At 30.3% G+C, this 15,706-nt stretch overlaps 1 protein-coding gene across 5 annotated transcripts; it reads left to right on the top strand.

Moving 5' to 3' along the window:
• The first annotated feature begins 3,699 nt into the window (after positions 1-3,699).
• LOC134238894 (protein draper-like) lies at positions 3,700-7,842 on the top strand. 5 transcript variants are annotated; one of them, XM_062721010.1, is made up of 6 exons: positions 3,703-3,859; positions 3,954-4,006; positions 4,437-4,601; positions 5,817-5,867; positions 5,941-6,040; positions 7,170-7,842. In XM_062721010.1, the coding sequence occupies exons 1-6, from the start codon at positions 3,768-3,770 to the stop codon at positions 7,177-7,179; spliced, it is 471 nt and encodes a 156-aa protein (XP_062576994.1). In that variant the 5' UTR covers positions 3,703-3,767; the 3' UTR covers positions 7,180-7,842. The 5 variants fall into 5 exon arrangements, with proteins under 5 accessions (XP_062576996.1, XP_062576995.1, XP_062576994.1 ...); XM_062721009.1 differs by having other exon boundaries at positions 3,708-3,859; positions 5,811-5,867; positions 6,931-7,841; XM_062721008.1 differs by having other exon boundaries at positions 3,708-3,859; positions 5,811-5,867; positions 7,170-7,839.
• Positions 7,843-15,706: the final 7,864 nt, after the last annotated feature.

The following is a 15,706-nucleotide window of genomic DNA, read 5'->3' as shown; positions in this document are numbered from 1 at the left end:
GCAAAGTCAGGTCAAGGTCATTACCTTTTTCCTGGACATTAAGAAAAAAAATACTGTTTTCAATCATGCGATCCCTACTTGTAATTCAAAAGACTGAATGTTTTTCTTTTTGCATAAAAAGATACTACCATATAGGGCCTATAAGATGATATTACCGAACTGACATGTATAATTGAAATAAAAATGTCAAATAAAATGGATATCTTCTAATCCGAATTTCCTCTACTTTTCTTAAATTTTTAGGATGTATTAGTTATTTTTATATGCTTCCTATACTTAACTTTTTCCAGTTGTCATATATAGTAAAGTTGTCACATAAAGGTACAAAATGATACAAAAACTAAAAGTTTTGATCGTTTACTAAGAGAGAAAAAACACTTTTTACGGATTTTTGGCTCTAATCTGTTCTTAGATTTGAAGCATTTTAAAGCTAACATTGTTCTAGTATGTGTGAAAAATCTTAATTATTTGATATATTTTGAAACTTTAGTACCTTCTTAATAATTTAACTTACATTTGAAAATTTCGTCTTGTCTTTGATTGCGTAAAAATTATAACTAAATTCAATGTTCTATAATAATTTTGAGAGGCTGAAAAGATATTTTCATACGGCACCATTCCGCCAAAAATATAGTCCCTGCTAGTTTTCAAATGCAGTTTACCATTTCTGTTCAAAGTTGTATAATTGTTATGAAGAAAAAAAATTATGATCTTGCAAATCTCTTATATCTAAATATATAAGACATATCAACAAATGTACTTTAAATATTCCATCTAGTCAGAAATCAGAGAAGAATCCTACCTTAAACGAGTTTGTTAATATTTTTGTCTAATCAGTTTGTTATTCTTGCCTTATTTACATGTTTTGCATTTTCGTCTGCTTTGAGAATTCTACGTATGAATTTTTGACCTTTCAAGAATACTGTATGTTATCTCCATATGTTTCATGAACAATTACCAAAACGAGGTAAATTATTGACAAACAAGTTGATGAAACAAGACTTTCAGCTGTCACGTTTAAAGTCACTATTTCGTAAGTTCTATTGTCGATACAATGACCTTCTCAGCAAATACAATTTATCATCGAGTCAAATGCTGTCTGATGTTTTTCATACTAATTGTTAGTCTATTATTTATACACTGAATTGACGACGGACTTTTTACGGTATTTCCCGATCATGACAAAGAACATTCATCTGTTCATTGCATACTGATTAATCTGCCAGTAAACAGGCGGTGAAGGTAAATGTATGTACATTTGTATTCTTAATAATTTTTTAAATGATAATGTTGATACCAGTGTATTTAAACGACAAAATAAGCATGTCCCATCTTCCCGACAGGAAACTCGATCAATAAATCTATACATTTCTTTAATAAATATTTTATTTATGTATTAATTTCATACTTATTGTTTACTACATTCTCTTGGAGGAAACACTAGCTATTAATACGACTTTAAATCCTCAATTTATTTTAAAACAGCAGTTTTTCCATTAATATCGAATAAACACAGGCATAAAATTTGTATAGTAGGCCGAGGGCGGACCTTTTCTTATAGAGCCAGACGGACCTAATATGTTATCGTATTTGGTCCGGCCGGACCTTTAAACGAGGCGGACCAAATATTATGCGACACCGGTCAGCAGGGGATGCTTACTCGCCAATGGCACCTAATCCCACCTTCGATGTTTTGGAGGTCCGTGTTTGTTCTGTTCCTATTTTGTATTATTATTTAATGGACTTGTGGTCTTGAATACTGTTCGTTATCTCCATACTACTTACATATGGTGTTTTTATCTCGGAAAGATTTTTCGATGAAAATCAATAGCTTTTTAACGGAGGCAGGTCAATGGCAAATATAATGAAGAATTAGCTAACCAACTGCAGCTAGGCTGAACTTTGATGTATTTAATAAATATTGTTAGGCCATTCTATTCATATTAAATATGAATTATAACGTTTATTAGATAATAATAAGGAGCTCACGACTGGTGTTCGACAGGGGGTCAAAATCTGAAAATATATCATTTACTAGTATTTAATTAATCATGACTTGGGTGTTCCTGATGAGAAGGAAATTTTAATTATATCCTCCTACACATTCATATGATCATTTGATACTCTTATGCGTATTTTCCTATAAGTCCGTTCGGAATGATTTAAACAAGCTTAAATCTCAATTTAGATAAAGCATTATGTACATATATTTCAGATACGTTTAGTCTTATCTGGTTCAGTCGTTTATTTTGAGAAATTATTTAAAAAGTCATTAACTTTAAATTGACTCATAGGTGTGGTCTTCAATTGAACACATTTTAATCACCTTAATTTAAGAATGATGTGTCTCAAGTGTTGATGAATTCGTCGAAGTGGCTCTTGAGAAGGACTCAAAAATATAAAGATTACCGACGGTTAGAGAAAACCGAATATTTTACGAGAAAGCTCCCTAAAGCCTTTGAATCATATACTCTATAACAAAAATTCAGGAGAGTAACTACGTGTATAAAAAACAGATGAGATATTATTTACATATTTTCAATTTCAACATATTTCAAGAAAACTGTAAAATTGTTGGTCCTTAAAAAAGGTCACTTTCAGAGCCTTTTGAACCCAGTTTAAATATCCAGGGTATAAAAAGTTTTATTATATGATTGAATAATTTCCATCTCTCTGATTGGCTGATATCCAACTATGTTAGAAAAATACTACGCTGTATTGACCTGCACGTGACGTTCCAGGTCAATACAAGGATTTATTTCCTCTACATTGATCTAAAAATAGATCGGGATTTTCCAAATTGATACGAAAGCTATTTAAACTAACTATAACTTTTTCTCACGTGAAGAAAACATAAGCGAATATATATTTACGGGTGAGGGTGGTAAGAGGGGATGCAGGGACACTCCTCCAACACTTTTACTGAACAGCAATTTTTACTTTTTGGCAGTCAGTTTTCCCTGATAATACTCCTTCCTTTAAAAATCTATCCTTGAAAAAAGACTGACATAATTCTTTTTTTCATGGCAACTAAAATTGATAAAAAAAAACTTTAAAAAAAGAATGAATAAGACCTGTAAGGTCGATTAACATTTTAATTCTGCTTCTGTCTTAATTGTATTTGGATAGGACTTAATTAAATGCAAACAAGTAACGTGTTTTATCATTTTATTAGTGAATCATATAATAAAACAATTATTGCTGTTTTTTCGGTCAATACAATGATTTAGCCATCTTCGAAGTACAATATTCACCTCGCCCTCCGGGCTCGGTGAATATTGTACTCCTCAGATGGCTAAATCATTGTATTGACCTCAAAACACAGCAATAATTGTATAATATTTAATAAAATAAACATTTTTATTCTTAAATGATTATAAAATAATGAAATAGAATTTAAAAACATGTGATAAGTTAAAATATTTTTTACATATCAATCAATTAACGCGAGTCATATAGCCAAAAAAACAATATATTACACAAGTTATTGTAATACTATTGAGGGTTTCCTGTTGATGAGGAATGTTAACAATAAAAGGATATCTAATTATAATTATTATATCAATATATTAATGTTTTTATAAAATGTTTCTTAATTTAGAACGATTTGGAGTGATCCTAAGTAAAAATCTATATTTCATGTATCATAGATTAAAAGCCCATTTCCGGAGATTATAACAAGGAACTACAAGTGAAACATTTAAAAAAAATAATAAACTGTTCATAAAAAAAGATTTAAGATACAGTATCTATATTATTGCCATACAATGCGACTTAAAGTTTTCTTCTTTGTGTACACTTTAATCATGTCTATGTTATCTTGCCAAGATTTAACCGGAAGTAATATATGTAGATATGGGTAAGTGGAGTGTTTCCTAAGGGTAAAAAATATTTTTAGAATACATGAATTTCTCAACAAATTTGAGATATATATTATGAACATTGTATTGTAGAACAGTCATGATTTGTTGTAAGGATTTTAAACAAGTCGGAAACATGTGTATAGGTATGTGTACCATAAAGAAAAGATGTTTGACAACTTTTTAGAATAATAAAATTTGTACTTCACAATGTCTCTGAAATGTAATTTATATAGAATATCGTTTAAGGAGGCTGGGGGTCAACAAATTAACAAAATATTTCCCACCATATATAACTTAAATATTTAGATATGATATATTTAGCTGTCAACTAACATTTGACAAAGAAAAATTTCATACATGCTAGTTTTAAAACTTGATCATTTTGTATATCTTTATACAGAGCTCTTCGTCTAAAGGAGATAGAAATAGTCAAAAAATGTCCACGACCACTCGGCCTCTTTAAAATTAGCATAAAAACGAGGAAAATCGTATTACCGAGATTGTTTCCTTGAGCAATGCTTTACCTGTGAAAAAATATAATAATTACAAAAAAATAAAGCACTGTATTTTCAGAGTGTGACCCTGGATATAGGGGAACCAACTGTTCCATGACCTGTCCAGTAAACTACTTTGGAAAGCGATGTAGCCAGAAATGTGACTGTTTACCATTTCAGTACTGTGATGCAAAGAGTGGTTGTCAATGTAGTCAGACCAGTGCAAATTGTCCTGAGTCTGATGGTATATTTATTAAAGATCATTAATGAATAAAAAAGGAATTTACACCGAATTTCCATTTGAACGTTTCATATAAACGAGTCAATTCACATTACCACCTTTGTCTAATATTTCTAATAAGGGACTTTGCAGGTACTATGTTATAGAAATCGCTGAGTGATTTGCAAATAATTCTGAAGTGTTTGGCATGAAATGAAATATATAGAGATAACAAACAGTATTCAAGCTCAAAAGTCTTTTAAACAATATACATTTTGGAGCAGTGCAAATACACACCTCGAAACATCAGAGGTAGAATCAGGTGCCATGAAGGTGCTCCTTGTAATGATCGGGAAATAAATGAAAAATCCTTTAATAATTTAGTGTGTAGATAATGATCTAATAATGGGTATGAAAAACGCCAGTCAGCATTTTACTTAATAATAGATTTTATTTCCTTACAAGGTCAGTGTATTGACCATAGATCTTACAAAAAGATGGCTTTAAATGAGAATGCTGATATTCTTGTTCCATCAACGTGTTTTTTTTAATATGAAAAACCCCATTTTAGAAAATGTTCATACGTAGAGCGTATTCTAGCTTATCGAATTAACTGAGAGATATATAAATGCCTTGCGCAGGTAATGAAGGTATATTGCTGCATTAGTAAGGAAGGTTGACGATTGAAAAAGCTAACTTCATCACGTTTATCTTCAGTCGTTGTTGCTAGATTAACATCAACGTCTTTCTCTAGGAAAATATATCACCCGCATGGCAAAATGTCTATCTAGAGCGTCTGCTCTAGAGTAGAGTCAAAGAGTTACGAGTTGATCATTACGTCGCTGGTTTGATTCCAACTGTGGGATGTGGAGACCGGTCCTAGGGTGAGACCCTATCAAGCAAGGTCCCGTGTCGCAATAGGTGCTGGCACGAAAAAAGATCCCTCACTGCTCAATGAGTGTACGTGCCGAGTATAGGGAAAACTTAACAGCTCTCCACCGGCAAGTGGTGGTGTCCCCATATGAGTGAAACATTCTCCACAGGGACATTAAAGTTTTTTTCAATTTTGACATTAATTGTGGGTTTACAGCTTTTGAATTCTTAAATCCTCAATTTTATCTTCACTAGAAATAGAATCATTTAAAAATGAAAACATCTTTAATGAAAAATGATTCAAGTAATAACTGATCTACAAAGGTTGGTCCAAAGTCTAAACTTACATCTTTTTTTCAGACAAAGAAACAAAAGAAACGACTGGAGAAGGAACAGTGGGAACCAATTACCAATACAGTGTGTATTTTACATTTTATGACGATTAACAAAAAATAATTGATGACTTTTAAAATGAAAACTTTATTTGTAGATATTGCCCTACCTTCCAATAATTGTGCCGTCCATAAAGGAATCCAGTCAACTCTGCCATTCCTTGCCTTGATTTTTATCACAATCACAAACTGCTTAAGGTAAATATATCTTGTTTTTAATGAGGCTGAGTCTAATTACTGTGTATTTCTACCCTAGGGATCGGAATTTGATAATTTTTTGATATTTAATTTGTACTGTTATGTTTATTGTTTTAAGATAAAAAATCGAATGTTTACCATCCCGATTTTTAGGGGGCCATCTCAAAAGTTGTCAAATTTCACTATTGGAACCTATGGGAAATTGTTGGAAAAGCGCCAAATTATCACATTTCCCCCATATTTTTTTTGTATTTCTTCATTCAAGTAGATGAACGTTATTGTAAAAAGTCACCAAATTGTGAAAATTTCAAAATTTCAAATAATTTCACCATTTTGGTAGGTTTAGGAATAAATTACTTATTTTATTTTGTTCAAAGCCAATACCTTTAAAATTGCAATAATACGGTATAAATACGTATCAGTGCAGATGAATAATCGGCGCGTATGATTTTTTCGGTATATAAAAAAGAGCAATGTTTAGATTGGTAGTATGATTCTTAGGATATTCTGTCTTCAGTTTTTAGTATAATATCCATGGACGTCTTGAACATACAAGCGAGTCATGCGTCATTCTTCAACGTCATGCGTTACTTACAAAATCCAAAAATGGTGACGTTGTTAGAGTCATTTCCGTAGTTATTGTCGTAAAATCACAATTTCAGACCAGTAGGGTTTACAGATAATGTTATTTTTGTAATAAAATCAAAATTTATGGCACAAATAACTGCACGAATGTCGCACAAATAACTGCATGGATATAAAAAAGCTGCGCAAAGTCATGCGCACTCGAATTAGACTCGGCCTCGTTAAGTTTAGATTAAAAAAATGAAATAAATTTATCTAAATACGAAGTGTTCATTTAAAAGTATTTACCAGTTTTTAAAATTTAGATTATGATTGAAGAAAATAAACATCGAGAGTATGATTGCAGCAAGTAACTCGTTAGTCAGACAGCGTTAATCATCTATTGATAGTGAAAAGCGATGAGGATATTGTCACTACAGAGTATCGTAAAAATACTTACTTTATTAGAAGAAGAGACCATATGTTCTCATTTTCCTCACGTGAAATATGCACCAATATATTTTACAAGAAGGGTGAAATGTAAATATTTTTTATGTTTTCACAGAAACAAATAAGAGATGCGCTTTCTCCGGTTGTTACTTTACTTGAAAAACAGGATGTGAAGAAAAAATGAGAAAGTAAATTTTTGTTTCAATACATCCTAAAGAAACATAAATAAAAAAAATAAATCGAAAATGAAATGCTGTGTTCTATATATTTTTTTCTATGTTATATATACTGTAGTTCAACACAAAAGTCACAAAAATACCATATTTAAACATAAAGAGGATGAATATGCCCAGTGTTACACACGTTAAGCTGTATCTTGGAGTACGAGTTTTGTGTAAAATGATGTTTTTGGAGTCATTTAATCAAGTAAGTTATGTCATGTGTAATTACTATTTGTTTTAATTTTCATACAAGTATATCAAATCATATACACATGTAGTTTATGATACACTCAATTTTGAGAGAAATAACATCGAGAGTATTACATTTAAATCATTTGTCATGAATTTGTAAAACATTATATTGGGCACGGTTACCGTTTTAAGGTTAATATTTTCTAGCATTTTTATTTATAAGATATTATTATATAAATACAGCATTAAGTTGAATGGAACATTTTATTTGGCCAAGAATTAGAGTCATTCCTTAAATAAGTCTAGAAATTAAACTTTTATATTATTAGAGCTCTTGCCATGTTACATGTATGAGAAATGTTGTTTGAGATTAAATTTCATTAATATTCAATTCATATAACTGTTGTTATTTCTTGAAATAAAAATTTAAAAAGAATTGTAAGAAACTACTGTTTCTAGTCGATACCTGTGTCGTTTTTTACTAAGTCTTCCACTTAACTTTGTATTCACCGATATAGAGGTGATATATGCCTTACAGAAGTACTTTGAAAAACCTAGAATATTAATGATAATATGCATTGAATTCTTATTTTTGGATGTCTTCAGTTCTATACCAGTACCTGGCTGTGCCGACAAATTGAATATCACACAGGAACAGACTCTGTTATAAGACTAACGACATTATAGGACTTACGACATTCAAAATAAAGATTTGAATGCATAATTTACATTACATTCTCTTTTCGCCATTCGAAATTTTTAATTTTTCATTATGACTTTATACAGAGCCTTTCAGAACCAGTGCGTTAAAAAAAACCGTTAGAAATGATAGTGACGTGGAAAGCTAAATAAAGCAAATGAACAATGAAATGAAAGAAGACAAATTTTGTTGCATTTTTAAATTAATCTAACGGGGTTATTAATTTTTAATTAATTTGAATGAAAACAATTGATCAATCTTGGTGTTCCTAGAGTATTGAATATACATATTGTTACAACAAACCACGCATTCACAATGTTTCATGTGTTATATAGAGTATTGAACGTTGTAGATTCCCAAAATATTTCATATTGAAAACTACAACGAAAGTAAAAACTGTTCATTTAAATACGTTTGAAAATGTGAACACAAAGATGATAGAAAATGATGGAAAATATATGTTTAATGGGCATATAAGATAGTTTTTATGTTTTTTTTAATTGTATTTGTATTTTCCAAGCATAAAGTTTCTGTAGAATTAACAGTTAACTCACATTGCAACTTAACTTATTCTGTTTATTTGTCGGTTTTTCGGCACTATCGTATCTTGCTAAGCATGTAAAATTGACAAAAACATTTCTTTAAAAGTAGATTCGAATTACTAGTATCTCATAGAATCGAATCGTTTAATATATATGACCTCTCCATTTCTTAAAAAAAAATTATGTAACTTGACGTTATTACTCTCTCGCGTTCCTGTATAAATGCATTTGTAACTTTCCCAAATGAACAATGCTGTTGTTGTACTTTTAAATTAATTAAACGGGTTTATTTAAGATTTGTATGTTTGGAAATTACCTCACAATGTTTCATGTGTTATATAGTATCATTTCGGCCAAAATATTTCATATTGAAAACTACTAAAAACTGTTTATTTAAATACTTCCCTATGGCACCTGATCCAACTTCTCATGTTTTGGAGGTTCGTGTTTGATCCACTTCTAACTTGTAATGTTTAATGGACTTTTGAGCTCGAATACTGTTCGTTATCGCCACACATTTCAATGATGCTATAATCACGATACAATCACGTTACAGACAAATTACGGAGAAACATAAGAACACAAAGTCAAGTTAAAAGGAAATTCATTGTCGAAATATCTTTAAGATTTGCTTAGTTTGCCTATGGGCAGGAAATGTTCCAGTATTTGACATTGTTTTCATTGAAGTGTTCAAAAGTCCGTAATTTTAAACGGAAAAAATATAGGCATAGCACTTGGCTATATCGTAACAAAGTCACATTCGATTTTTATGATGAGGATATGGAAACTTAAGCACGTGTTTGACAATGATGCTTTTAAGATTCATTTATTTTCTTCTATATTCTTTAACTGTTTCTTTTGTATTCTGTAAAAATTTAAAAGGAGAAAATATTTGTTTGGAGCATTTAGATGATCGGTAAGATCTATTTCATACAAGTTAAAGTAAATGATTTTAAAAAAGTACATGCATTTCCCTTCATTTATTGTGAGAAATAAAATATATTCAAATTTTGTAGAATTGCCTATGTATGCTGCAAAGATTATAGACAACTAGGGAATACATGTGTTGGTATGTCTATACTTTTTGACATTGGATTGCTTGACTCTTTGATCTAATATAACATTCTAAAGAAATCAAAGATTCAATAATAATAATAAAAAAAAAAACAGAGGCTAAAAAAGGCAATGGTTACTCTTTTACCTTGTAATCTTCACAAAGTAACCATCAATACAGAAACAATAGAAGCATCGCCTTAAAAATGTTGTTCTATGTCAAATAAAGACGTAAAAATGGTACTTACAGAATGTGACCCAGGATATTGGGGAACTAACTGCTCCTCTAAGTGCCCCTCTAACTATTATGGAAGGAGATGCATCCAAACGTGCGACTGTTTGCCATTCCAATATTGTGATATTGAAAGAGGTTGTCAATGCAACGAGACAAGTTACAGTTGTTCAAAGTCAGATGGTAAGTCTTGTAACGTGAATGATTAAAAGGAAAAAAACCCAAACATTTATTAGTGAATTAATTTATGATATTAGTTTTCTAAAACAATAAGTGAAAAAATTACCTCATCAATGTGATAAAAAGGAATATCTTTTTTTATGTTACAAATACGTATTGACAATCTTTTGCATTAATTGTACATGTAAATGTTTTTTCTCACTTCCTCTCTTAAGGAGGTTGGTTCCTGTTATCAAAAGTATTCAGGATTTTTTAAGTATATTTTTAGAATCTACACGCAAAGCTTGATAAAAATTCAAAACGAAAAATAGGGTTCTTTGCGCCCCGTTCAGTACGGAGCAATTAATACATAATGACCTTTTTGCACTGTAATTACGTCTGACCATAAAATAATTTTCTCAGTTTTCCTTTAATATTTGTATTCAAATGAATTATTGGATCAAACACACTCTTTTTTCATCTAAAATAGTCATATTAAAAATTGTGACAATAAAAATTATTTCAAATTATTTCGCATAATCAATTATTTGACCTTTCTGCACTCAAAAAATGTTAAAATGTGTTAAAATTAAATAAGACTTAAAAAGCAATAAAATCATTAGAAAGTAATGACATTTTTCCGAATTTAAGCAGAGTGGTAAGAATTATATTATATTATCAGAAAATGAAAAGTGTGGGTATGTGATGTTGAATTTTAAATATCACTAAAAAAGTGCTAATATTAAGCTTACATTGGGTTATTTTTTTTTCGAATACTTTCACAATGTATGGTGATAAAATTTATGTTAGATTTTATGACAGTTAATTTAATATCTAATTTAGGATCAGCATAGAGCATTTCACTGATCAAAATTACTCTGTGTGCAGGATGCATTTAAAAATAGGAATCCAAACTGAACATTACTGAATACTTTGAGATCGGAAAGTTTTATCTTTTTCTTCTTAAAAACATTCCGCCACAAAATATAGTTCCTCACTAAATATTTTCGGTATGGAATTTAATCACGGGGTTTAACTGAATATAGTTAAATTAGCATTATAGAATCCAAATTTATCGGAAGAACCAAAAACTTTTTTTAAAAAGAGGTCAAGACAAAAATCTACTAAAAACCCGAGGTACGAACCTCGTTAATGTTATCTAAATTTTAATTTACAAATGTTTAAGTGTCCATTAACAGTCGTTTGGAGTCGGAAAGGGAGTATTATTAAGCAGAAATGTAAGTCATATGTAAAGATGAGCAAAATTAATAAAATTGATCAATTTTTTTACGTCCAATTCGATAAATTTTCACGCGTTTAAAGACGTTACAGAATAGGTAGAAGGCAAGCCAATCATCTATTGATCAGTAGGCTCAGTTTATTTTAGCCATCTATCTCATACATAAAAAGATAATCAAGTCCTTAAAATGGTTATTTCCACATATTTACGATTTCACACCACTTTTACTATGTTTTTAGATTCTATTTAATTGTTGGTCTATTTGGTAACCCTATATGGCAACGTCTCAAGCCACGGTCCGGAGTCCGCATATAGCCCTCTCCTACCCGGGGCTCCTTGATCACAAAAAGTGTCGTAATCTTGAATACCGGTATTTACGACTCTCTATTGTTGCTGTATATTCAGCAAATGAATATGTTTCCATCGTAATTGAAATAAAAAAATGACATTAACATAGTATACAAGAAATATTTCGCATACTGCGTTTGAGTATTGTAAGGTCGCGTCAAAGTTTTTTTTCTAACTTTGGTTTACTCCCATTGGTCAATGTTTTAATGAGCTAAGAATAATACTTTTCTCATTCAATCAAGGCCAGGGAGAGGACCGTACATTTTAGCAGTCGTTTGCGACGATGCCTTTATGGTTTACTCTGTTTTCTTAAAGGGGCATGGACACAGTTTCAACTGAATTTTTAAAAATCATTTTTAATGTTTATAATTCCTAACTAAGGCAATTCTAATAATAAGCAAAAAATTGAACATCATTTGTTGATTTACAAAGGTGATACAGAACTTAGAATTCTTTATAATGTAAACAAGGCTCGTGCCTTGTTTATGTTTTCGTATAGAAAATATAATATTTATGACAAAACGAGATTCAGCAAATCAATAGATACTGTTTAATTGCATTTAAAATTAACTTCTTTTCTGAAAAAAGATGGCACGTGCCTTGTTTAAGTAACAAAGGTATGGAGCTCTAAATCTGTCTTGTATCTCGACATCTGAAATTCAAAATTTTGATGATAATTAGAAATGTCCTTTTTATGTACAGTATTTGTAAACATAAAAAATGGAATGACAATGTTTTGGCTGAAACTGTGTCCATGACCCTTTAACTAATTTTTTATCGTGAAATTCGTACATCTATTTATTTTTTGACTCATAAAGCGCTTGATGAAAATAATTTCTGGAAAACGCTGAACAGCAGAACAAAGGTATCAACGAAATCAACAAACAAAACACATGCTTATTATCGGTTTTTACTCAATAATGAGTTGGATATTTGAAATAAAACATGTACATTATCAAAGTTTCAGATACAAACAAACTTTTTAATTCTAAAATTATTTAAATGCAATATAAATAATATTTACACATGTAGATTAATGTTATTGATTTTGATATAATTGAATGGTTTTTCTTTTTTTTTTTTTCACATACATCGCATAGTCCAAAGAAATGAATCTTTAAAAAATCTACATTCTATGCAATTGAGCAAATAATTACAAGTTTTGTTGGAAAAACTTACATTGCAATTAGAAATCTTTGTACGAATGGGAAAGTATGTGTTTTTTATGAATACCTAAAGTAAAGATATAAAGAGTTGCACTTCAATCTACTATTTCTGCATTTATTTATTTTTTTTACCTTATGAAAGTTCACTACATCAAATAAGATCTACAAAATAAGTAAAATTATTAAATTGATATACATGTACCTTGATTTCTGAATTTACCGCCTCTAAAGTTCTTTCTTTTTTGTATTAAAGGAACATCGACGCAGTGTCAACTGAATTTTTTAAACCAATTTTTATGTTTACAATCCTTAAGAAAAGCAATTCTAATTATCAGCAAAAAATTGAACATCATTTGATGATTAACAAAGAGGATACAGAACTTAAAGTCCTTCATAGGCCGGTGCTTTGTTTTTACTTTCATCTAAAAATATCATATTTATTTAAGAAATGAATTCAATTTTTAAGATTCATGAGGTTATGAACTACGACGCTTAACGCCAGCATATTTCATGAAGTGCGTTAACATCATAGTTCAAACTTCAACGAGATATCAGAATTTTGAGTTTAATGCCAAGGCAAGGTTTTTTTCTTCTGATAAAAACAGGTCGGCGAAAAGAAGCAATTATCTGCACATCGATATTGCAGCAGGTTGTTGAAAGACTAGTCTTGGTCTCCAAAGAGTACATATATAATTTGAGGGAGGAACTCAAGCAATACCTATACACATGTTTCCAACTTTCATAAATCACTGCAACATCTTGTAAAGCTATGGAAATATAAAACAGATTTAGTTTCAAGACATGCTGCTTTCCTAAGCAAATATTTTTAGATTGCATAAAGTTTATGTTAACTTTATTTATAGACACCCCAAGCGTTTTACTTACCCATGATCATCTATGCAGATATTAGCTCCAATAAGATTTTGACCAGATGTAGAGGGAAAATATAAAGAGCTTATGCAACAAATCATCGCCAACTTCATCATCATGAAGTCCGAGATAATTGTTTTATTCGACAGTTCCTTTACTTTTAAGGCACCTTATCCCATCTCTGTTGCTTTAGGGTCCTTGTTACCTCTCTTCACTATTTGTATTGTTCCAATTGACTTTTGATCTTTATGGATTAATTTTATCTTCATGTTTGATCATTAACAAACGAAGGTTATTATTTTGTTCAGGTTCAGTCAAATTAACTTTGATCATTATCCGACGAAAATAGTTCACATTATTTCCTGAATCTATACTAAAAAACAGACTTGTATGTATATTATATTAAGAATATTTTCAAGTGCGTTTTTAATTGCTACGTTTTCCTATCATTCCACTTTTCTATGGCACTTAAAAACCATCTGAGGATCTCTTTGTGCGACTCTATTCAAAGCACGTGTTATTGCTCATAGGAGTTTTATCCTTATTCTACACAAAAAAACTATTAAGGGATATTTAAGGGAATGAACTTAAACCTTTTGATTTACTAAAACTTTCAATGTATGCTTGTTACACATAAGAATTTATCTCGTATTGAGCTCAAAACACAATTTAACAAATTCGAAATCTGACCTGAGCCTTCAGCTATTCTAAAAATAATCCATTTACTAATATTTTAAAAATTACAATCCATTGATCTTGTATCAAAAACAAGAACAACAACAGCTGCCACCAACAAAAAAAAAAAAAAAAATATAGGGGAGTTCTGTATATAAATACTTTAATTTTACAATTATTTAAAATATGAATTAAACATTTCTTACATACATATTTTTAACTGAACTTTAAGCAGTCAGGTTAAACTTTTGTAAGCAATTTCTAAATGTTGTTCTGACGTTTTCCTGGTACTTTTTTTTTTTTAATTTCCTTTTATTAAATTCCTTGTGTTAGCCTGTGAACTTAAACTGTAGAATATATCTGAACACCTGGGTCGTCTTTTACTAAACACACACACTTTATTGCTCTAAATCCGCATTCCTTTTTATAAGAAAACAACCCGAACTCTTGCAAGCACCGTTTTATATGCTATCGCATTGCATACGGCATTTAAAATTACATGATAATTTTCTTTATACTTGGATATTTGCATCTATACTTCTTGAGTTATGAACATGATATATATGTACTGCGAAAATAACAAATTTGCCAATAACAATTGTAAAGATAAATCGAAAGTAATGAATTATAAATTTTGATTTTATCTACTCAAAGAATGAAAAAAGTAATTAGGTCTTTCCACCTTTCTGTGGAAAGACCTATTGATTTTCTTCTGTTTATTATTATTCTTCTTCCCTATTATTCTTATTTTTCTTCCGCTACTTTTTGTTTTTTACGACATTTATCGAAAAGACTTTTTGTTCATCGTAAAGGTCATTAAAAGTTAGGAACGAATTTGACCCAACGCGTATGAACTATGACCGCTTTTGAAGTTATTGCCCCTTTCGCAAAACTGTAAACCGTAGAAATATGAAACCTTCACTAAAGTTTTCGACTAATTGAGAGGACTCTAGAATCTATTCATTGCGAAAGTATTCGGTGACCCCTTCTATGAGTTATTGCCCCTGAAAGTCTTTGAATTTTACAAATAATTAAATATTTTCAAAACGAGAAATTGTAGAGACATGGGACCAACTGCATAAGATTCATTGACCTTTGAACTTTAAATTTATGCAAAGGTCAAAGGTCATTCCATAAACGAGAAATTAAGCCTTTTTTATATCTCTTTTGTCTTTTAACATATACTAAATGTCTTGGCATCAATTATATGTACTCTTAAAACTATTTCAAAGATTTCATTCATGTTCCCTAAGA

This window comes from Saccostrea cucullata, unplaced genomic scaffold (genome assembly GCF_032062105.1).
Source record: "Saccostrea cucullata isolate Sc308-1 unplaced genomic scaffold, CSIRO_AGI_Scuc_v1 ctg383, whole genome shotgun sequence".
Lineage (NCBI taxonomy): Eukaryota > Metazoa > Mollusca > Bivalvia > Ostreida > Ostreidae > Saccostrea > Saccostrea cuccullata.
The sequence above is the reverse complement of the archived record's forward strand: the minus strand, read 5'-3'. Positions and strand labels throughout refer to the sequence as shown.